The 22,913-nt window shown below is 64.7% G+C and overlaps 4 protein-coding genes across 6 annotated transcripts; 3 read left to right on the top strand and 1 right to left on the bottom strand.

The window, feature by feature from the left end:
• Positions 1-909: 909 nt before the first annotated feature.
• On the top strand, positions 910-2,527 carry RPL38 (ribosomal protein L38). Its single transcript, XM_041485747.1, has 5 exons — positions 910-1,009; positions 1,200-1,231; positions 1,459-1,519; positions 2,120-2,242; positions 2,440-2,527. Exons 2-5 carry the CDS (start codon positions 1,229-1,231, stop codon positions 2,463-2,465), a joined length of 213 nt encoding a protein of 70 aa, XP_041341681.1. The 5' UTR covers positions 910-1,009; positions 1,200-1,228; the 3' UTR covers positions 2,466-2,527.
• Positions 2,528-2,905: 378 nt separating this feature from the next.
• TTYH2 (tweety family member 2) lies at positions 2,906-10,024 on the top strand. 3 transcript variants are annotated; one of them, XM_041485853.1, is made up of 15 exons: positions 2,906-3,114; positions 3,632-3,804; positions 4,972-5,083; positions 5,685-5,905; positions 5,984-6,079; positions 6,163-6,235; positions 6,329-6,398; positions 6,541-6,596; positions 6,675-6,767; positions 6,843-6,935; positions 7,016-7,158; positions 7,265-7,450; positions 7,530-7,608; positions 8,040-8,052; positions 8,905-10,024. In XM_041485853.1, exons 1-15 carry the CDS (start codon positions 2,986-2,988, stop codon positions 8,946-8,948), a joined length of 1,581 nt encoding a protein of 526 aa, XP_041341787.1. In that variant the 5' UTR covers positions 2,906-2,985; the 3' UTR covers positions 8,949-10,024. The 3 variants fall into 3 exon arrangements, with proteins under 3 accessions (XP_041341787.1, XP_041341785.1, XP_041341786.1); XM_041485851.1 differs by having other exon boundaries at positions 8,035-8,052; XM_041485852.1 differs by lacking the exon at positions 8,040-8,052.
• Positions 10,025-10,946: 922 nt separating this feature from the next.
• Positions 10,947-15,108, top strand: DNAI2 (dynein axonemal intermediate chain 2). The gene is made up of 12 exons (XM_041485808.1): positions 10,947-11,129; positions 11,251-11,412; positions 11,492-11,616; positions 12,153-12,295; positions 12,796-12,909; positions 13,324-13,463; positions 13,646-13,768; positions 13,962-14,188; positions 14,333-14,468; positions 14,546-14,692; positions 14,783-14,980; positions 15,061-15,108. Exons 1-12 carry the CDS (start codon positions 10,947-10,949, stop codon positions 15,106-15,108), a joined length of 1,746 nt encoding a protein of 581 aa, XP_041341742.1.
• Positions 15,109-16,467: 1,359 nt separating this feature from the next.
• Positions 16,468-19,423, bottom strand: BTBD17 (BTB domain containing 17). Its single transcript, XM_041485863.1, has 3 exons — positions 19,318-19,423; positions 18,024-18,300; positions 16,468-17,548 (listed from the first exon to the last, which is right to left on the bottom strand). Exons 1-3 carry the CDS (start codon positions 19,406-19,408, stop codon positions 16,468-16,470), a joined length of 1,449 nt encoding a protein of 482 aa, XP_041341797.1. The 5' UTR covers positions 19,409-19,423.
• Between the last annotated feature and the right edge of the window lie 3,490 nt (positions 19,424-22,913).

Genomic DNA, 22,913 nt, shown 5'->3' with positions numbered 1-22,913 from the left:
AAACCGGCCCAGCACCCCCAAAAACAACCCAGCACCCCAAAACCCAGCCCAGCACCCCCAAAAACAGCACTCCCAAAAACAACCCAGCACCCCAAAACCCAGCCCAGCACCCCCAAAAACCCACCCAGCAGCCCCAAAAACCGGCACAGCACGCCCAAAAAACCCACCCAGCACCCCCAAAAAACCCACCCAGCCCCGCTCAGGGCTTGGCAGGATGGGGATGGGGACAGTGACAGGACGGGGATGGGGGCAGTGACAGGACGGGGATAGGGACAGAATGGGAATGGGGATGGGGACAGTGACAGGACGGGGATGGGGACAGTGACAGGACGGGGATAGGGACAGAATGGGAATGGGGATGGGGACAGTGACAGGACGGGGATGGGGACAGTGCCAGTGACACGATGGGGACAGCGACAGTGACAGGATGGGGACAGTGCCAGTGACACGATGGGGACAGTGCCAGTGACAGGATGGGGACAGTGCCAGTGACACGATGGGGACAGTGACAGTGACAGGATGGGGACAGTGCCAGGACGGGGTTCCTTCTCCTCGCCACCCACCCCCAAGGATTCTGCCCGGCGTTTTGGGGCGGTTTGCACGGCTTTGGTGTTTTCAGCGGGACCGAAGCTCTCTCTTGTGGCAGAACCGGTTCATTACAGCCCTGCCCGGGTACCGGGCGCCAGCACCGCCCGGGGCTCCCCGGTTCGGAACCTCAGACGGATCATCCCCGGAGGGGTTCAGCGGCTCGGGAAACCGCCAGCAGCCCGCCCTGCTCCCCGTGCCCGGCAGCTCCCGGCCGTGCCCGGCTCCGGGAGGCTGGAGGTGCCCGGAATTCCCTCCGCGGCCGCCGCCGGTCCCGCCCGCACCGGGGCTGAGCCCCCGCCCGCTCATCGCAGCGCCCGCCACCGCCATCCGATGCTTTTTGTCCGCCGCCCGCGCCGTAGGAAATAAAGCCCCGGATGCGGAAGCGCCGCGCTCATTTCCGGTTTGTGCTCAGCGGCTGCGGGTGAGCGATGGCGGCCGGGGGGACCCCGGGGGGGCCTCGGGGGATCCGCCGCCATCCGCGGCCTCGCGGCACCGGGCGGCCCCGGGGCGGGCTGAGGGGAGGAAGGGGCGCGGGGGCACCCGATGGCGGGGGCGGGGGGCGCGATGGCGGGGTGCTGCGCTGACACCATCTTGGTCTGTTTTTGCCTCAGGTTTGAGCTGCCGAAACTGGGCTGGAACCATGGTGAGGGGCCGGGGGCTGCGAGGGGGAGGCAGGGGTGGCTTTGGGGGTCTGGGGTGCAGGATGGGAGGGGGTGAGCGGGGCCCTGGGGTTCTGTGGCTGGGGAGCGAGCCCCAGGCCTGGAGCTGTGCCTGCCCATGGCTCGGGGTGGAACCGGGTGGGCTTTGGGGTCCTTTCCAAGCGGAACATTCCATGGTTTTCATTCCGTGAGTTTGTGTTTGGCCTCGCAGCCTCGCAAGATTGAGGAGATCAAGGACTTCCTGCTGACGGCGCGGCGGAAGGACGCCAAGTGTGAGTGGGGGTCTGTGGGCAGGCCGGGGGGCTGCTCCAGCTCCTTCCCTGTGGGCACTGAGGAGCTGCTTGCCTTGGCAATGCCGAGGGATCAGGGCTGACCTGCTGTGCCTGTGGCTCGGTGACAGGTCCCTGCTGTGGGCTCTGGGCAGGGGTGTCCCTGGGACCGCTGCTCCCAGCTGTGCATTCCCTGGGGGTTCAGCCAAACCCCTGGAAGCAATTCCCAAACATCCCCCTGCTCTGTGGGATGGTGCCGTGTGGAACCTTGGAGTTCTGCCACCACAGGTGATTCATTCGTCATCCTCAACGGGAGATTTTTGTTGCCACCACAGAACGAGGATAATTGAGACAAAGTGCTGCCTTGTCTCACTGTTCAACAACACAGGAGGAGTTTTTTCCCTCTTCTCCCTCTTGTTTGGATCTGGCTGTCACAGGATCCCTGGGGAATCCTGTGACAAGGGAGAGTTGAGCCCTTATGGGGCTTTTTCTTCCCCGTGTTCGCTCGGGATGGAGCTGGACGTTTCTGCACGGGGCAGGGCATGCATTGAATTCCCCAGGGATGACATCTGGGGTGTCCCTGCTGTCCCCTCCACCCCGCAGCCGTCAAGATCAAGAAGAACAAGGACAATGTGAAGTTCAAGGTGCGCTGCAGCCGGTACCTCTACACCCTGGTCATCACCGACAAGGAGAAGGCTGAGAAGCTGAAGCAGTCCCTGCCCCCAGGTATCCTGGGAATCTCCTGTTGGATGGGTGGGATTGAGGGGGGTGTGAGAGCCCCCTCCCTGTGCAAGGGTCCCTGCAGCTGGTGTCACCACCAGTGCCTTGCCAGGGTCGGTGTTTGGTGTCCCCGTGGAGCTGGAGGGCTCCAGGCCCCCCTTCCATGCCTGAGCCCCCCAGTCCATGGCCTCTCTTCTCCCCAGGTCTGGCCGTGAAGGAGCTGAAGTGAGCCGGGATCAGCTGCGTGCCTGTTGGATTCTCTGTGTTTGTTAAAATAAATAAAAAACTGTTCCTGGTGTCACGTTTGGTCTTTCACAACTTGCCGTTCCTGGCCCTGGAGCCACTCTGGGGTCCTGGGACTGATGTTGCTCCCGGCAGAGGGGCCGTGGGCCGGTTCTGGTACCGGTGGGCACCGGGGCCTCACCGGAGCTGGAGCTGCCCGTTTGCTCTGGGGTGACAGCTGGGGACAGGACCCGCGGGACTTGGGGGTGGCACACAGGGCCACCAGCGCGTCCTGCACAGCAGGGGCTGTCAGGTGCTGGAGGTGCCCCTGCAGCAGGAGCTGCGGTGTCGCGGTGTCGCCGTGCGCGGTCCCTGCCCGGCGGCCGCTGCCGGGGCGGGGCGCGGGGCGGTACCGGGAGGCGGTACCAGTGGGTGGCTCCCGGGGCGTGTCCGGGGCGGGCGGGCAGAGCCCGCGGCGTGGCGGCACCGCCGCCCCCCGCCCGGCAGCGCGGCGACCCCGGCCCGCCATGGGGCCCGCCCGCGCCGATTACCTGGCGCCCTGGTGGGCGGCCTGGCTGCACGGGCTCCCGCACCGCGGCCCGCGCCTGCAGCCCGTGCCCAGCACCTTCCGCCCGCAGGACCCCGACTACCAGCAGGTACCGGCCCGGGCCCCCCGCGCCTCCCCGCGCCGCGTCCCGCTCGCCCCGCGCCCCCCGCGCCGCTCCCGGCGGCGCCCGACGCCAGCTCTGATCTCACGGCGCACAAAGCGTCTTTCATCGCCCGGGCCGGCCGGCACCGGCATCCCCGGCCCCGCCGCTCCCCTCCCGGCCCCGCCGCTTCCTCTGCCCCTCCCGAGCCCCTGCCCCGCGCTCCCGGAACAGCCGCAGCCCCCCGGCATCCCGGGGCACGGCCCGCCGTGACCCCTGCATGGGGAGGGGGACAGCGCCGCGCTCCCGGTGCCCCGACAGCCCGGCAAGGGGCGGCTGCGCCCGCGGCTCGGCCACCGCGGCTGGGGGGCCCTGCGTGGGAATGGGGACAGGGCTGGGGACGGGGACGGGGACGCTTCTTCCTCTTCCCCACGTGACAGTCCCGTGGGGCGCGGAACGCGGCCGCATCCCGGCCGCGCGAGCGGGTCACGGGCACGGCGTCTGACTGTCCCCTGTCTCCTTCCAGTCGCTGCTTGTCCTGGGCTTCGTGGCCGCCGTGTGCCTCGGCCTCAACCTCCTCTTCCTCATCGTGTACCTGATCTGCCTGTGCTGCTGCAAGAGGGACCAGGACCCCGAGACCAAGCGGCCGCACTCGTGTTGTGTCACCTGGATGGCCGTCACCGCCGGGCTCATCTGCTGGTGAGGACGAGGACAGGGGCCTGGTGGTGTCCCCCTGTCACCGGGGGGACTCTGCGCTCCAGGCACGAGTCGCTTTAATTAGATCTGTGCAATAAACGTGCTCCATCCCTGCCTCCTCCCGTGCAGCTGCTGGGGCAGCCCCAGGGACCAGCTGCGGGCCAGCCCCGGCCCCGTCCCCGTCAGGGCTGTGCCGCCTTCCCGGCTAATCCTGGGCGGGAGCGTGGCCGGTCGCTAATCCCAGCCCAGAGCAGATGGCGGGCAGCAGCGTGACCCAGCTGGCAGGTCCCTTGTGCCCGACCTTAATTGCAACCACAACAATTGGACAAGGGGACGCTTCTTCACCCAGCATGGCTCTGGGGGCTTTCCAAGCCCACCTCGGTTTAGGGCAGCCGTGGCTGGGAGGACCCCCAGGGCAGCCATCCCGAGTGTCGCCCGGCATTGGTGGCCTGGGGGGGAGCAGGATGGGCCACGGGCCCCTTTGACTGCCTGGCCACGACCCTCGCTCCAGACAAAGGGAGCTGTGCTGGGGCGGAGCGAGATGGCTGCCTGCGAGCCTCACACGGAGCAGGGAAACAGGGAGACAGGGAAACGGCACTAATGAGCTCAGCGAGCTCCCCCAGCCCTCCCAGCATGGCAGGGGGGCACTCTGCAGCTCCTGGGGGCTTTGAACCCGCCCAGCAGCCTCTTGCTGGGCTGGTGTGTGTAGGTTGTACCGGGGTTTGGCGAGCACCGTGTGCACCGGCCACCTGTGGGCATGTGCCCGGCCAGGACATGGCCACGGGCACCTCTGTCCTCGGAGCCAGCTCTGAGCTCCATGGGCTCCATGGGGAGCTCTGCAGCAGCTGCAGGGAGCCGAAGGTTTAATCGGAGCCACGGCGCTTCCAGCGGATTCCCCTAATCTGCTTGGTCCAGCCCCTCCGCCCTCAATCTCTCGGGGTTTGGCAGGAGGAGCTTCCAAGCCACCGTGCCCACGGAGCAGCTCCGGCTGTCCCCAGGCCCCTGTCACCAGCAGGAGCAGGTTCCCATTGTGGTGCTGTCCCTGCCCCACTCTGTCTCTGCCCTGCCGTTGGTGGGCTGTCCCCTAAAAGGGCAGTGTCCCCAGTCCGGCAGGTGTGGCAGGGTGAGCGTGTCCCTCCCCGCTCATCAAGGTCCCCTCTCTGCCCACAGCGCGGCCGTTGGCATCGGCTTCTACGGGAACAGCGAGACCAACGACGGGGTTTTCCAGCTGCTCTATGCCCTGGACCACGCCAACCAAACCCTCACTGGCATCGACTCCCTGGTAGGGCCACGGCCCCCGGGGTGCCTCAATCCCCTGCTGTGGGTTTGGTTGAAGCACCAGGGAGGGATGTCTGGCCAAGCCCCTGGGGTGGCTGTGCTGGCCGAGCGCGGGAGGGTGACGTCACCCCACAGAAAGGGACCTTTGTGGCCCAGCAGGGCCGGGTCGGGGCCATGGCAGGGCTGTTCAGGGGTGGGGTGGAGCTGTTCTCCCGTAGAAAGCATTCCAGTGATGGGGCATGTGGCTCTGCCAGGCTGGTGGGCGCTGACCATCCTGGGGGACTGACCATCCCAGGGACTGACCATCCCAGGGACTGACTATCCCAGGGCACTGACCATCCTGGGGCACTGACCATCCCAGGGGAATGACCATCCCGGGGACTGACCATCCCGGGGACTGACCATCCCAGGGGAATGACCATCCCAGGGGAATGACCATCCTGGGGCACTGACCATCCTGGGGTACTGACCATGCCGGGGCACTGACCATCCCGGGGACTGACCATCCCAGGGGAATGACCATCCTGGGGCACTGGCCATCCTGGGGCACTGACCATCCTGGGGCACTGGCCATCCCGGGGCACTGACCATCCCGGTGGCCGCAGGTTGCCAGCACCACGCTGCAGATGCAGGGAGCGCTGGAGCAGCACCTGGCACGGCTGAACGAGCTGCTGGCTTCACGGGGGGATTACGTGCAGACCCTCAAGTTCACCCAGCAGCTGGCTGGCAGCATTGCCCTGCAGCTCCAGGGGCTGCCGGCCTGGCGGGGCGTCAGCGCTGACCTCACCGAGCTGTCGGGACAGGTGGCCTATGTCGAGTATTACCGGTGAGCTCCAGCGTCCCAGGGTGTCCCAGCAGGGCTGGGGACGTGCCTGTGTGTGACAGAGCCTTCCTCTGCACCCAGGTGGTTGGCTTACCTGCTCTTCTTCATCCTCGTGCTCACTGTCTGCCTGCTGGCCTGCCTGGGGCTGGCCAAGCACTCCCGCTGCCTCCTGGTCATGTGAGTACCCTGGGCATGGCCTCGGGGGGCTCACGGGGACCCCCAGCCATGCTCCCCTCTCGTGCTCCCTGCTCTCCCTGCAGGATGCTGTGCTGTGGGCTGCTCATGCTGGTCCTCAGCTGGGCCTCCATGGCCGTGGACACAGCGGCCGCGGTGGTGAGTGGGGCAGGAGGGGAGGGAGGGAGGGAAGGGCTGCTCGGGGCTCTGCCGAGCGCTGCGGGCATCGGTGACATCCCTCTGTCCCCACAGGGCACCAGTGACTTCTGCGTGGCCCCGGACAAGTTCATCATGAACCAGACGGACGATGAGATCAGCGCAGGTGAGGGCTGGCTGCGAGGTGGAGGCAAGCATGGGCAGGACCCCAAAATCCACCTGGGGGTCCGGTGTCCCCATTGCCACTGTCCCCCCACGGCTCCCTGTGCCCCGGGATGCTCCTGCTGATGTTCCCGTTCTCTCTGCAGAGGTGGTTCATTATTACCTGTACTGTGACCAGAGCCTGAGCAGCCCCTTCCAGCAGGTACAGGGGGGTGGGCACCCCCTTTGGTGCTGCCTGGGGCTGGGGGGGTCTGTGACTGTGCCCCACTCCCCCCTGCAGGCTCTCACCGTGTTCCAGCGCTCACTGACCACCATGCAGATCCAGATCCAGGGGCTCATCCAGTATGCACTGCCCCTCTTCCCCACAGCTGAGGTACAGGAGAGGGGAGCAGGGATCCCCATCCTTCTCTCTGCTCCCCAGAGCTGCCTGACCCCCCTTTTCCCACAGAAAGACCTGCTGGGGGTCCAGCAGCTCCTCAACTCCTCGGAGACCAGCCTGCACCAGCTGACGGCCCTGCTGGACTGCCGGGGGCTGCACAAGGTGAGGGGGGGGCTGACTGGGAACCTGCTCTGGGGTCCCCCCGCAGTGCCACCAGCTCTGCCCTGCCTGTGTCCCACCAGGATTACCTCGATGGCCTCATCGGGATCTGCTATGACGGCGTGGAGGGGCTGCTCTACCTCGGGCTCTTCTCCCTGCTGGCGGCCGCCGCCTTCTCCACGGTGATCTGCGCGGCCCCGCGCGCCTGGCAGCAGCTGGCCGGGCGGTGCGTGTGCCTCAGACCCCCAGCCCGGCCCCCTGCCCTCCCCCTGGACACAGAGACCCCCACTTTTGTCACCCGGGGTGTGACTGCCAGCACCTTGTCCCCACAGGGAGCGGGACTACGATGACATGGACGAGGAGGACCCGTTCAACCCGCAGGCGCGACGCATGGCCGCGCACCGCCCGCCGCGGGGGCAGCTGCGCAGCTTCTGCAGCTACAGCAGCAGCCTGGGCAGCCAGAGCAGCCTGCACCCCCCGGCGCAGACCGTGTCCAACGCGCCCGTCTCCGAGTACATGTGAGCCCCCCTGAGCCCCCGCCGCCGCCCGGCAGCCGTGCTGGGCACGGGGGTGACGGGGGTCTCGCTGTGCCCCCAGGAACCAGGCCGTGCTCTTCGGAGGGAACCCCCGCTACGAGAACGTGCCCCTCATCGGCAGGGGCTCTCCTCCCCCCACGGTACGATGGGTGACCGAGGCCAAACCCTTGTGACACCCTGGGGGGTCACGCTGGATCTGCTGGGTGGGGCAGGGATGGGAGGTTCTGATTCCTCCTGCTCGACTCTAACCCAATTCCCGGCCACCCCTGGGGAGGGGGCACAGCCACGTGCTGGGAGACACCAAAATAAGCCTCCCCTCCCCTCCCTCCCTTCCTTGTGCTTCCTCTCCATCCTGGCTCTCAGAGGATACTCCTTGCAGTCTCTCCCCTCACATTCCCATTTCCCTGCTCGTTAATCCTGCCCTGTCTGGTATTGCTGCTTCATTTTTTATTCCTTGTCTTTTTTTTTTTTTTAATTTCTTTTTTTTTTTTTTTTTTTTTTTTTTTTTTTTTTTTTTTTTTTTTTTTTGTGATTTCTTTTAATTTTTTGCATCCATTATTTTGGAGCTAAGTTGCCCATCAAGAGTAAGTTCAGCCACTTCCTTCTCCCTCCTTATCCCAGGGCAGCAGCCAGGTTCTCCCGTCCTTCTCACCCTTCCACACCTCCCTCCATCCCCTTTTCCTGCTTGGCTTTTGGGGTGCAGAGAGCTCAGGGAGGGGGGGACAAAGGGCCAGGAGGATTGTCAGCTCCCACCTGTTGGGATGCTGGTCCCTGTCTCCATCCGTGCAGCAGTGCAACCCCTCCCAGCCAAGATATGCCTCCAGGAATGCTGCCCTGGCAGAAATACTGTCACTCTCCTCCAGGGATGATTTTTTCCACCAGGTGGAAGCTTGGATCCCATCTCCCAGACCTGGCAGCTGGCGAGAGCCTCCTCCCGGTGGGGGGAACACGAGTGGGGGGATTAATTGCAGCGCTTCTCCCAGCCCTGAATAGTCTAATTCACCCAGGATTCAGATCCCTGAGGAAACACTTTCCGAGTCCAGAATAACAAACTCGGAATAATCTTCCTTAATGCCTGCCCGGGATGATCCTCCCTGCTGGGAAATCCTGGAGGGATGTGATCCTGGGGGGGCTGCAGGCTTGGGCTCCTGGCATCCCACAGACACACCCCCATGGGCAGATTTGGGATGAATTTGGGAAGCTGGGAAGGCGGAGGATGGACCTGGGAAGGGACAAAGCAGGGCTGGATGAGCTGGAAGGGTTTTGGCTTGGGGAGGGGGGGTCTTGTCTCCCCCAGCCCTCAGTGGGGCTGAGAGCAGGGCCTGGCCCTTTCCGTGCCCACCTGGCAGATTAATTTGGGATTAATCTGTACGGGAACAGCCCGCGGGGCAGCGTGGGGCGTTTTGGGGTGCTGACCCCCACCATGTGCCCCCCAGTACTCCCCGAGCATGAGAGCCACGTACCTGGCGGTCACCGATGAGCACGTCCGGCACCGCGGCGACTTCCCGGCCTAGGAGGAGATTCCGCGCGGGACACCAAAGAGCCTGGAGGGAGAGCGCGGGGTAGGAGCCGCGGTGGGGCTGGGGGACCAGCCTGGAGCCCCCCAGCACCCCCTGCCCTCGGCAGCCCCACATCCCGCTGCCTTACGGGCTCCCAGAGCGCGGAGCGGGCTCCGGAGCTCCTCCCGTCCCTGTGGAACGTTCCGGAGCACGGACCGCGGGCCGCGCTGCCTCGGGGCGCGGGCAGGGGCTCCCGTAGCAATGCAGCACCAACCACTAGTGATCCCAACCCCTTCCCCAGCCCTTCCCAGCTGCCCCAGCTCCCCTCGCGGCCGCAGCGTTCCCAGGATGGGGAATTAGGGATGTTTTGGCCTTGCTGGTTTTCCTTCGCTTTACCCCGGAATTTGGGGGGTGCTGGCTGTGTTCAGAGAGGAGTCGCTGCAGTGGGGTTTGTAGTGGGTTTTGGGGTGGGTTTAGGCTCTTTTTGGCTCCCCAGGGCAGGTGTGGTCTGGGGCAGGCTCCCCTCCTCCTGCAGCCCTGGAGTGGTCACACATCCCCTGGGAGAGGGACAGGAGCTGTTGGGGCATCCCTGGGAAGGGACAACGTGGACCTGCCACCCTGGAAGCTCAGCCAGCATTGCCAGGGCTCCATGGTGAGGAGCTGGGAGAGCAGTACGAGCTGAACTTGGCCCTTTGGGGCTGCCCTTTGGCACACGGATCCCCAGGAAAGGCCCCTTCCCCCTGGAGCACGGATGGACCCCCTGTCCCACCCACCCAGACCCCAAAGGGTGCGGACAGGGCAGTGCCCCCCCCCAGGGCCAGGACATCCCCTTGACTCCCCCTCTCCATATTCCCCATGACTAGCATCCCTTTCCTTGGGGACTATCCCGAGGGATTTTTTTATTTTCTTGGCTTTTAACGTTTCCATGTAACGGTACTGGTAGAGGAGCTGTTGTAACCGCATGTGAACTAACTGAAGGACTCTGGCTGGGAGCTGGAGTCCGGCTGGATTTGTTTGTGCCCTTTTGGGGGAAAAGATAATAAACACTTGGACTAAATTGCTGTCTCCCGTGCGGGTTTTTTTGGGGGGGATAAGTCAGTGTTTGAGGCGCTTCTGCGTTGACCTTCCCAACATGGCGGCGGACGTGACGTCGCACGCCGCCGCCATTGCTGTGAGGGCGGCGTCACGTGACTGCGGCGCCGGTGTCACGTGATCGGGGGACCATGCTGTTGCCTGGCAACGGCGACGCGTCCCCGGTCAGGCCCCACCGGAGCAGGACGGGACCAGGCCCCACCGGGGTCCCGGGACCTCCGCGGGGTCCCTTGTCACTCTGGGCGCTTCATCACTCCGTCCTTGTGGCTCAGCTCCGCTCTGAGGCTCCCTGAGGCTCTCACTGCCTTTGGAGGCCCTCTCAAGGTCCTCCCTGCACAGGATCCCTGCTCGCATTTGGGCTTTGCCGAGGTTCCCTCTCCCTTTGGGATCTTCTGGGACTCCCTGAGGTTCTTGTTCCCTTTTGAGTCATTCCCAAGGCCCACACAGTCTTCTTGGGCTCTGGAGGGTCCCCACTCCCTTTTGGGGTCCTCCATCTGGGACCCCATTTCCTTTTGGGGCTTCCTGAGGTTCTCAGTCTGTTTCAGCATCCTCCCTCTCCAGGGTCTCTGTTCACATTTGGGTCTCCTTGAGGCTCCCATTCCTTTTTTCTTTTTCCTTCATCCCTGAAACCCTCTCTCCTTCTTGGAGCTCCCTGAGATCCCCACTCTCCATCCCTGCAAACCCCACTCCCTTTTGGGGTCCTCTCAGAGGCTCCCACTCTCCTTTCGAACTTTCTTCCTCCCTGAGGCCGCTGTTTCCCTTTAGCCTTCCCCAAGGCCCTCCATCCCCACTGCAGCTCTCCATCCCTGAGGCCCCCGCTCCTTTTTGGGGTTCCCTTGGAGGACCCTCCCTCCTGCGCTCCCGAGTCCTTCCCATTCCCTGCCACCATGGAGATCAAGTACGAGTACTCGCGGAAGCGCAGCGAGTTCGGCCGGCCCTGCAGCTTCTCAGACCTTCTGGCCGAGGTGACCGTGGACATCCCGCCCGACCCCAGCCTGGCTGACGACTTCATCCCCCAGGACCCCGTGGACTTTGGGGTGCAGGAGGGTCCTGTCATGGCCCTGCACGAGGTACGGGCAGAGGGGACATCCCGGCGTGTCACCCGTGGGGGGGAAGCTGGCCAGGGGGGACACGGCATGACAGGCACCTTTAGGGCTCAGGGCTCTGTCCCCTCTGTGTCCCCACGGCCAGGTGAACACGCAGCGGGCAGAGGTGTCCATCCGGGGTGTGAACCACGTGGAGGGCGGCTGGCCCAAGCACGTCGACCCCAAGAACTCGGAGCTGACCTCTCGCTACCGGGAGGAGGTGGAGAGGGAAGAGGCCTACACCAAGACTGTGCAGCGCCTCGGCTTCGTAAGAGCCTGCCCTGATCCCCCCAGACCCCCCGGGCCCCCCAGAGTCCCCCAGAGCCACGGCCGTGCTGTCCCTGCAGGTGATGGAGCACTACATCAGGCAGAACAACACCATCGACATCTACGAGGAATATTTTGAGGAGGAAGAGGAGGAAGAGGAGGAGGAGGAGGAGCATCCCTCAGCCAAAACCATCAATGTCGTCAGGTAGCACGCAGCTGGGAGGGCTCTCCAGAGCCTCAGCAGGGTCAAACCACCTTCACAGAAAATGGGGGAACCTTAGGAGTTAAATTCCAGTGGGTTTGGGGTGGTCCTGGTGCAGTTTGTGGGTGCAGAGATCCACAAACCTGAACCCTCCCTGCCCCACCACTCCATCCCTGCCCCTCGCCCTGCCCAGGCAATTTGGGGATGGGAACCAGGGTCAGACTCAGCTCTGAGCATCTCCTGATGGTGCTTTGGATTTTCCTCCTTGTTCTTGGTGCCTCTAAGGTTAATTTCCACATCAGGGGTGTTTAGGAGCCAGATCCAGTAAGATAATTGGATTTTTAGAAAGGTATGACTGGAAAGAGGATGAAATCATCAACTCTTCTCCCCCCTCCCGACCCCTCAGGAGAATCATTTCCTGCACTCAAGGCTCGAGGGCTGCAGATTGGTTTCCTTGTGGTTCCCACAATTCCCTGTGGGAGATGTTCATCCCAGGGATTTGCAAACTGACCCATCTTGGCTGATGTGTCGCCCCAAAGGGACCCCAACAGGCCCAGGAGGATGGCCACGCACGTCTCCTGGCACCCCGACGGCAACCGGGCCATGGCCGTGGCTTATTGCAGCCTGGACTTCCAGGACAGCAGGAAGGACTTGAGCTTTGATTCCTACATCTGGGATCTGGGTAAGGGCAAGGCCAAACCCAGCAGGCGATAGGGGAAGCACTTTGTGTCTCAGAGAGCAGGTGGAGGCTTGCAGCACCCCGGGGAGGGTTGCTGGGGGAGCCTCAGTGCAGAAACAGGAGAAATGGGAGCTGGGAGGTGGGAAATCACCACTGAAATCCCACTCTATGGCTCCCCAGCCATGCCAGGCAGCAGAGCCTCACATGAGGGTCTTGTGTTGATGTGGTTCAGCTGGTAATGAAGGAAGGAAGAGGCAGCAGGAGCCCGGGGTGAGACTTGTCCAAGCCTGTCTCACACCTGATGTGTTTTGGAGTGAAAAGGACAAAGAGAAGGGTGGGAATGCAGATTTGTGTACTGAGGGTCTGTCCCTAGGCCAGCTCCCAGTGACATAGGCACATCATCCTGCACAGCTGTGTCAGGGAACGGGTGGGGACAGCAGGGTGGGCTGGGGGCTGCTTTTGGGGGCTTCACCCTTTACTCTTCACTCATCCCTCCTTGGCAGAAAAACCCTACACCCCAGAGCTCACCCTCAAGCCCTCATCCCCTGTGGTGACCCTGGAGTACAATTCCAAGGACTGGCATCATGTGCTGGGAGGCTGCTACAACGGGCAGATAGGTGAGGGGGTTAATTCTGCTCCAGCCTGGCTCCAGCCCTGTTGCAGTGCCAGAATCTGTGCTGCTCCTGGGAGCACAGGAGAAGCCCTGGGATTTACCTGTGGCCAGGTGTGTGCTCGCCTGAGCAGGCACCCAGGGAGGGGAGGACACTGTGCCAGGGAGCCCTTCACAGCGGATGGATGGATGATGGATGGATGGATGGATGATGGATGGATGGATGGATGGATGGATGGATGGATGGATGATGGATGGATCCAGGGGATGAGCAGGACGGGTGCTGTGCTCCTACCTCTCCCACCACCCTGGATGATCTCTGGGAAGCACTGGGTGAGGTTTGCTCCCTGTTGCAGCTTGGACAGTGGGGGAAACGTGACAAAGAAAGGAGCTGGGCCGGGGCTTATCTTTTCCTTCCCAGTGTATTGGGACACCAGGAAAGGGGGGCTGCCCATGGAGATGACCCCTGTGGAGTTCAGCCACAGGGACCCCGTGTACGGAGCGTGCTGGCTGCCCTCCCGAACGGGCACCGAGTGCTTCTCAGGCTCCACCGACGGGCAGGTGAGGGGCTGCAACAGGAGAGGGGGCCAGGGGCTCCTGAAGAGCTTCCTGTGCCAGCCCTGCCCCTCAGCAGCACAAGATCTCAGTCTCCCAGGCTGGCACGGGGCAGCTGCAGGACTGTCAGCACCTCTGCCTGTGCTGGGAGCAGCCCCCACAGCCCCTGCCATGCCTTGTCCCCACAGGTCCTGTGGTGGGACATCCGCAAGATGTCACAGCCCAGCGAGAGGCTGGTCTTGGACATCACCCGGCAAGATCAGCTGAATCAGGCTCTTGGTGCCATCTCCCTGGACTTTGCACCCATCCTGGTGAGTGTCCCTGTGCCCACCACCCACACCCTGGCCTAGGCAGGAGGGGGAGCCCAGCCCAGGGGTTCCAGTCCCTAAACCCCCCCGTGGTGGTGGGTCACAGGGTTCTGGCTGCAGCAGGATCCCCCGCTGCCCCCCACACCATGGGGTCTCCATCCTGCTGACAGCTGCACTCTCCTGCTCCCACCCCCAGCCCACCAAGTTCCTGGTGGGCACAGAGCAGGGCATCATCATCTCCTGCAACCGCGATGCCAAGACACCGCCCGAGAAAATTGCCAACATCTTCAGGAGCCACATCGGGGCTGTCTACAGGGTGACCAGGAACCCCTTCTTCCCCAAAGTCTTCCTGTCAGTTGGTGACTGGACTGCTCGGATCTGGACAGAGGAGCTGATGGATTCATCATCAATTATGGAGACCAAGTAGGTCTCCTTTAGAGGTAGTAGAGGACCTTTAGTCGGCCAGAAATCATCCCCAGGGCAGGTGGCAGTGGGGTCTGGTCAGCTCTGGGCTGGTGACTGAGGCAGGGCAGTGCCAGTGTGGCTGAGGACTGGCTCTGCTGGAAGGTACCACACCTGCTACCTGCTGGACGTGTGCTGGAGCCCTGTGAAGCCGGCCGTGTTCTTCACCGCCAGGTCGGACGGGACCCTGGACATCTGGGACTTCCTCTTCCACCAGAAGGAACCTTCCCTCAGCCTCAGGGTGGGTCCCCAGCACCTCTGCGACCCTCACATCACCCCAGGGCCGAGTGTCACCACCCACCTGTGCCCTGTCCCCAGGTGTCCAATGATCCCCTGCTCAGCCTGTGCTCGCAGGACAACGGGCGCATCATCGCCTTTGGCACCAGGCAGGGCACTGTGTCCCTCCTGGAGATCTCCCCAGGGCTCTGCACCCTCCGGAAGAACGAGAAGACCCTGACCTCTGCAGTATGTTCCACCTGAGCCCCACATTCTGCCTGCAGCCCTGCTGTCCCAAGACACGTCACAGGGTCACCTGTGCCCCACATCTGCCCCCAGATGTTCGAGCGGGAGGCGAGGCGGGAGAAAGTCCTGCAGGACAAGTATCGGGAGCGGCTGCTGCGGGAGCAGGAGCGCCTGCGGGCCCAGCCAGAGGAGCAGGAGGATCCCCAGGAGGTGTTCAAGCAGGCCCAAGCAGATTTCCTCTCCAGCATCAAGGCAGAGCGGCGGAGAAGGGGCCTGGAAGTGCCCGGAGAGGTAACGGGGATGGGACAGCCTGGCCACCATGGCAGGGACCCCAGCAAGGGCAGGGGACAGGGTGAACCTCTGTCTTTCAGGGTGAAGAGGGGGAGGCAGCTGCACAGGAGGGAAGCCAGGAGGAGTAGAAGGATGCCAAGGTCAGTGTGCTCCAGCTGCACCTTCCTTTCCCCTCCATGCCAGAGCTGCTGCAGGGACGAGGCCACTGTCCCCAGGCCAGGCAGCTCTCCTGGGCTCTCTGCCCTCCTGGGGTGGCAAGTGGGGGACCCTGCACAGCCCCCTGACCCCACAGCTGCTCCCTGGCCTTTGCATCATTATTTTCTTTGGTGTGAATAAACTGGTGCTTTCCATGTCACGTTTCCTCTCTTGTCACAGCAGGGTCGAGCAGAGGGTGGGAAAGTCACGTCCTCCTGCTCCTTCTGTCCTTTCCTTGACCCAGGACACTCAAAGCCAGTGCCTGAGCACAGCCAAGCACCCAGGGCAGCACAGAGTGTCCAGGCCATGGAGCAGGGCACAGCAAGGTGGCTGGTGGCAGCAGGGGGCCCCAGTCGCCTCTGGGCCATTTGCACAGGAGAGCCCTGTGTCCCCACAGGAGCAGCCCCGGGCTGGGTTATCAGTGCTGGGTAAACACAGCCCTGCTGGTAGAACCGGCAGCCACCCCAACTCCTCACCCCACTTAATTAATCATTAACGAGCTGCCAGCAGCACTGTCACAGCGATGGGGACATCACACAGGTTGCTCTATGTGGGCTGAGGGCGAGCCCCTGGCAGGACCCTTCCCCAGGCTCTGTCCAGGGGCTAAAGCCACCTGTGGGTGAGCAATGCCAGGACAGGGTTCAGGGGCCATCACCCCCCCAAACCCATGCTAAGCAGGGACCCAAATCCCACAGGGAAATGTATCCATGCCTGCATGGGTTCTCTCCTTCCCAGGAGTTCCATTAGAAGGAGCTGGGCTGGGGAGCAGCATCACCCCAAAGATGCCACACACGTCCCACACTCATTTTCTGCTTTATTAGGAAAGGGGTGGGGGTACCTGGACAGGAATGGGGCAGCTGCCACTGCCAGTGGGGACGGTGCCCCCCACCCCTCCTCCACTGGGGGAGGCTGATGGGCCCCTCACCCCCAGACTGGGCAGCTCTGCTCCTGAGCTGGACCCAGCTGCCCACACAGAGGGACCCCGGGCCTGCCCCACAGGAAGGATGGGCTGTCCCTGTCCCCATCCCCACACCCGCTGGGGTCTGTGATGTGCCCGTGGGCTGCACATTTCACCTCCTGCACCTCCTACATGGGTCTGGGGCACTCCCAGCATCCTCCATCCCCAGGGACAGCGATGGGGACGGGACGTGGTAGGGGATCGCTCAGGGAGGGGTGGGCAGTGCAGAGCTCAGTCCTGTTGTCCCCCAGCGAGGGGACCCCCATCTACCTACGGGACCAAGCGTTCCCCCCATGGTGCTGGCACCAGCATGGCAGGACCCAACTGCACCTCGTTACTTCTTCACCTTGATGAGGGAGTGGTAGACAGGCTTGATGATGATGTGCAGGTGCAGAGAGTTGTCGATGAGGTACTCGGAGGTGCGTTTCTGCAGGTCGGCGTGCACTAGAAAGTCGGCTGCCTCATCCGAGCTCTGGTGGAAGCTGTAGGCGTGTTTGACCAGCACGCGGCCCTGCTGCCGCACGCCCACCAGCACGGTCTTCTGGAAGCTGACGCCAGCAAAGTCGGGGCTGCTCATGGCCGGGGTGATGACGAGGCGCGGGCGCCCGTCCTCGATGCGCACGGGCTGGATGGCGCCCGCCACCGCGTCCGAGTACACGGGGCGCAGGCTGACGGGCAGCCAGCGCGGCGAGAACAGCACGTTCCAGGTCACCTTCTTGCCGGCGTCGTGGCTGCTGGGCCCCAGCTGGGTCTGGAAGCTGGTGCTGCGGTCGTCCCGCGCCGGGTTGGTGATGACCCACTGGGAGCCCCAGCTGGGCGCGAGGTAGTTGCGGGGCAGGAACATGCTGCAGTTGACGTCAAAGTACTTGGCGAAGTGGAGCGGGGAGGCAGCGTGGAACTGGAAAGCCTGGAAGAGCAGGTCCTGCACAGCGGCACGGTGCCGCGCCAGCACCGCTGACTGCGCCTGCAGCCGGAACAGCTGGCTGGGCGCGATCATGGGGTAGCGGATGGCGCGCAGCACCCGCTCGGCCACGGGCGCCTCGGGCTGCCGGCGGCTCAGCCAGCCCTCCACGGCGGTGTAGAGCTCCAGCTCGCTGTGCAGCACCAGGTCGGAACGCTCCAGCAGCAGCAGCAGCAGCTCCACGCTCACCGAGCCCCACTCGGCACTGCCCAGCACCGCGGACAGGTTCCAGGCCAGGAACTGGAGGCAGCTCTCCTGCAGCGCCGCGTCCCCGACGCGCACGGCGTAGTGGTACCAGCCCACAACGTGGCCCTGGCTCGACTCGCTGGCCAGGTGGGTCCTCATGTATTCAGCCACTCCGCGCTGCAGCCCCCAGACCCGGTATTTGCTGGCCAGCTGGTGCATGGGGATGGCCTGGTGCAGCAGGATGGAGACCCCCCCACAGTACAGGTACCTGGGGCAGAGTAGGGGGTGGTGACATTGGGGACCAAGGGAGAACATTGGAACCCGGCCCAGGGGAACAGCCTCTGCCCTGGGCTGCTTTCCTCTGAGTATTCCCACCCCACAGGGTCCCCAGGGTTCCCAGGGAAGCACCTCCTCTCCTTGGATACTTTCCTCCCATTCCACATGATCTCCACAGTCCCCTCCAGCCCTGGCTGCATCCCATGAAGTACAGCATCCACCTTCTTTGGCTGCATCCCTCCAGGTACACCCATCCCACAGGATCTCCATGGTCACCAGGGGAGAATCCTTCTTGGGCTACATCCCTTCCAAAATGCACATCCCACGAGGTCCCTGTGGCTCCCAAGGGAGTATCCTCCTTCCTTCCTTGCATCCCTCTGGGCATCCCCATCCCGTGGAGCTCCCCGTGGAGTTCCCAGGAGAGCTGCACCCTCCTGTCCTCCCCACCCCACGGGGTCCCCACGCACCTGATGAACTTCTCGAAGAGCGCGGCGGTCTCGGGTGGCTCGTACAGGGTCACGACGCTCTGGTTGTGCAGGAGGCTCTCGAAGACCTCGCTCTGCAGGCTCAGCAGCAGCTGGTGCGTGTGGAACACCTTGGGCTCGTCGGAGGCGGCCGAGCGGACCCGCAGCACCGAGTCGCTGCCGTTGCCGTTCTGCAGCAGCTCCTGCAGCCGCTGCAGCAGCGTCAGCGAGTGGTTGATGGTGGCCGCCGTGGAGTCCCCGCTAAAGTCGGCTTTTTGGGCTGCAGGGAGATGAGACCATCCCAGAGCTGCACCCCAGTGCCAGGCACTGAGGTGGGGTGGGGTTACCGGGGGGCTGTGCACCTCCTGCCTCTACTCCCCCAGTGCCAAAGGGCTGCTGGCGCCAAGGGAGCATGGGGGAACAAAGGACATGGGGACATTTATGTCCCTGAGAGCCAAAAAAGTGCCTTTCTGCAGCAGAAGGGCTGAGACCACCATGTCCCAGGCTGGGGTGTGCTGGGAAATGGCCGGGTGCCGGCAGCACTGGCTCTCAGCCCGGCCTGCCTGTCCTGATCCCGTCCTCGCTGTGGGCAGAGGGAGCCCCGGGCATTGCCCTGATCCCTCACATGCCAGATGGATACGTGGGGGGACAGAGAGCCCCTGGGTGTGGGGAGCCAGGCACGCTCTGCCCCACAGCCAGGAATGGGGTCCCGAGCAGCCTGGGGACTCCAGCTGCCCTGGTGTCACTTCAGGTCCGTGCTGGGATCCCAACAGGGACTGGAGAGGGATCTGGGAATGTGGAACAGGGGGCTCCATGCTCCTGTGGGCACTGGGATCCTTCCTTCCACTCCTCTTCTCCCTCCTGACACCACTCCCACCCGCTCCTCGGAGCATCCTTCCCCCAGGAGGAATTTGGCCCTGTCTGTCTCAAATCCATCTTCCTTCTCAAATCCCGTCTTGCGGACGGATTACCCTTCCCAGGCCGGCTTAAGGCCGGGGGGTGAGGAAGGGGAACGGGGATGAGGAAAGGGAGCAGGCGCCCTGCACCCCGTGGTGCTGGACTTGTCTGCCCGGCACCGAGCCCTTCCCCGGGCACCCACCAGCCAACACAACCCGGCTCCGAGAGCGCAGCACACCCCGCAGCCGCTTCCATCCCCTCCGGGCACCCCGACGGCGGCCGGAGAGCCGCGCTCAGCTCTCCATCAGCCGCCGAGCCGCACCCCGGCACCCGGCGAGGGCAGCGCTACCCAGGGCTCGGGGGGACCCTTCGTGCTTCCCCCCGCCACGGCCACCCTTACCGGCTTGCACGGTGAAGAGGAGGAGGAGGAAGGCGGCGGCACAGCCCCAGCGGCGGGTGGCCACGGGCCGGGTGCCCGTCAGCCTGGCCATGGCGTCGCAGGCGCATCTGCCGGGTGCGGCGCACGCTGCGCGCCCGCGGCTTATGTAGGCCACGCGCCCTCCCGGCCCGAGCGCCCGCGCCGCCGCATCGATTGGTGGAAACTGGGACCCGTGGTTGCCACGGGAACGGCTTCCAGCCTCCCCGCATCCCACCGTGACCCCCAGCCCCAGCCCCGCACCCCGGGGTGCTGCGGCGCGGGGACTTCGCCGTGTGGCACCTGCTGCTGGCACCGCCGCGCCGGAGCCCCCGCGTGGCCGCGGCCCTTTGTGCCGGGGTCTTTACATTCAGGGCACAGCTCGGTGGCCTCCCGCTCCCCCCGGCTCATGGGTATTCATGCCGGCAGCAGCCCATCACCATGGCATCCGCGCTGCCGGCAGGAACTGCCTGCCCTTTTCCCAGCCTTTGCAGCCAAGAGGCCGCCCGTACGCCCTGTGCGGCCTCCCTGGCCCCCCGCCCGCCCCGACACCTCTTGGGGGGCTTCACCACGGGGCTGGGGCCCCCCAAAGCCCCAGCGCCACAGGCGCAGGCTGGGGCGGCGCTGGGTGAGCAGGGTAGGGGCAGCGGGTGTCAGCCAAGCCGTGCCGACGCCGCTTGGGCTGTGGCCCCGGTGGCATCCTGGGGTGGGGACCCAGGAGCAGGACCCCGGGGGGGGACACATCCCACAGAGGAGGAGCACAGCCCGCAAGGGCACAGCAGCCTCTTACCCACTGCCGAGGAGCCCCGTCCCCTGCACAGCAGTTTGTACACGGGCTTAGACACAGTTCCCAGATGTTGAGTGTGGGCAGATGTTGCTGCAGCTGCCGAGGGGGTGGGATCACCATCTGTCCCTAACCCTTGGGCGTGGAGACTCAGGACAAGACACCGATCACCCCACGTCACGCTGCTGGGGCTCCCTGGCCCCTTGCAGGGACGGGCAGGTGGGCGATGCTGGAGCCCTGTGTCCCTGCTGGGCAGGGGACCCCCAAAACCGCGGTGCCAGCAGAGCGCCCGGGCCGGGCCGCTGTCCTTGCACCGTGGGGGCGCGGGGGACAGGGCCCCCGCCACGGCACAGCCGGTTCACGGCACAGCGCGTTCTCCGACGCCTCATTTCACCACCGCCTGATAAACAACAGCCTGTGCGAGCGTGTGCCCGGCGTGCCGCCGGCACCGCGCCAGCCCAGGCGGCAGCCACAGCCCCGGGACCCCCGTGCTGCTCACGGGGGTGAGGTGACCACTGGGGGACACGGGGGACCGTGGGGCTGGTTCTGGAAGCCGCCAGGGGACAGGGTGACACCTCCCCGTCTGCGGTGAGGTGAGGAGCAGCTGCGCTGGCCCGGAGATTGCGGCTGAGGGCTGGCTCACCATAGCGACTTGTGCCAGGCAGCAGTGCCACGGCATCGCCCCGCGGGCTGGGGGACACTGGAGAGACGGAGCTGGACCCAGGGACCGGCAGGGGACAGCAGGTCCCTCCCTGTGCTGCTGGGGGAAATGAGGCGCGGGCACGGTGTCCTGGCAGTGGAGCAGCCAGGGCAGAGCCCAGCAGGGACACGCAGGCAGCGCACACGGATTCACGCTCTTGTGCACAGCCACACGTCACACCCTGCGCACACCCGCTCCTCTGAGTCCCCAGAGGTGGCCGCCAAGCCAGCTGCCCACTTGCCCCCGGACCACCATCCCTACCGCTCTGGGGCGGGGACGAGCTGTGTCCCGGTCACCCGGAGCTGCCCAGGTGATCCCTTCCCCGGAGGGAAGTCACCTCCGCGGAGCCAAGGGCCGGTGACGCCCCCGTGCCCAGCCAGCCCAGCCCGCGGCTCTGCCCGTGGTTCTGCCCACGGCGCTCTCCCTCCGCCCCGTGCCCCGCGCCCCGGGAGGCTGTGCCATGCTGCCGGTGCCCGCGGGGACAGGGACACTGCCAGGGACACGGACACCAGCGGCACACGGACGCTGAAGAGGACAGGGACAGCGGTATGTCCGTGGGAAACACCGAGCCCAGGGAAGGTGGCACTGCACGCCCGGCGGGTGGCACTGGGGCCACCCAGGTGAGGGTCCCTGTCCCGCAGGATTTGGGGAGCGGGAGCAAGGGCAGGGGGAGCAAAGGGGGGCCCAGAGCGAACCCGCCCCCAGCAGCACAAAGGGGATCGGGCTGGGAAAGGGTTAAGGCGCTCGCGGCGCAGCTGCAGCCGATCGATGCCTCAGCTCCGCGGGGGACGTGGATGGACGGGACCTCCTGCTGATGAACCGGAGCTAATTTGCAGTTAATTGGCACCCCTCTGCTCCCCCATCCCCCCCTTCTTCTCCCTCGGGCTGCGCTCAGGATATTGCTTGGGTCCCAGGGTCGGGCAGGTGGCACCCCCGGGATCCCACACACACCTCGGGCACTTCTGGGGGAGCAGATCCATCACTGGGGGTCCCCAAAGGGACGAGAGACCTGGCCCCCCCTCCAGCCCCGGCCCCGAAGCTATCGAGTGTCTGCGACAAGGGGAATTTGGGGTGTCCCTAGGGCCAGGGTCAGACTGGGAGGAGCGTGGTGCCCCGTACCCCCTCCCTGAGCTCAGGACTCCTCTTTGCACCCCACAGCCAAGACACCCCCCTCCCAAAGAGCACTCCACAACCCCCGGGCCTCCCGCACCCCAGAACCCCCGATCCCAGGACCCCCTGCACCCCCGATCCCAGGATCTCCCATCACCCCCCACCATCCCCGCGCTGGGACCAGGGGTGGCGGTCCCCATGGGATGCAAATTTGGGGGGGATTCTGACCAATCAGAACGCAGCGCTCAACTCTGGCCTCACCACTCCCGGGGAGCCCCTCTCCGATTGGCTGGGGCCTGTCTCCCCTGAGCCAATAGGAGCGCAGAGCTCGGGAGGGGGTGGAGCTGCCCTGGTTTATGAATGGGCGAGGGCAGCGCGGGCACGATCCGGGCGTGGGGAGTGGGCAGAGGGACGGGGCAGGGATAGGGCACAGATAGGGCAGGGATGGGGCACAGATAAGGATGCGGATACGGATCAGGATCCGGATGCGGGCAGGGCCGCGGGCAGGGCCGCTGCCTCAGCCTGAGGAGCTAGAAAAGGACCCAGCTGGCAGCCTGGAGATGGCCACCCCACATTTGGCACCACTAGGACCACCCCCCATCGGCACCTCTGGGTCCTCTGCCACCATTGGGAGCCGCCTGGTGGCACCCAGCCCGGGCTGAGGGCCAGAGACTCCCTCTGCTGGCAGCTGCCCAAGAACATGATGTTTTAATCCGGTTTTCTACAAAAACGGGGCTGATGGATAAAGAAGGAGCGGCTCTAGCAGCGGGGGCTCTGCTGGCACAGGGGGCTTGAGGTGCATCGTCTCCCATGGGTGCAGCAGATCCAGGTGTGTCCGCAGTGGCACGTTTGGGAGCTGCCCTCTATCCATGGATGCTACAGGAAAAGGGAGCTGCGATCCAGCCACAGCGGGGACCCCCAGGCGATGGCCCCTGTCCCCAGACCCCTGTGCCATGTCACGGCTGACCTCCCCACCAGGTGCCATCA

The sequence above is a fragment of the Pyrgilauda ruficollis genome, unplaced genomic scaffold (assembly GCF_017590135.1).
Source record: "Pyrgilauda ruficollis isolate IOZ18807 unplaced genomic scaffold, ASM1759013v1 scaffold72, whole genome shotgun sequence".
Taxonomy (NCBI): domain Eukaryota; kingdom Metazoa; phylum Chordata; class Aves; order Passeriformes; family Passeridae; genus Pyrgilauda; species Pyrgilauda ruficollis.
The sequence above is the reverse complement of the archived record's forward strand: the minus strand, read 5'-3'. Positions and strand labels throughout refer to the sequence as shown.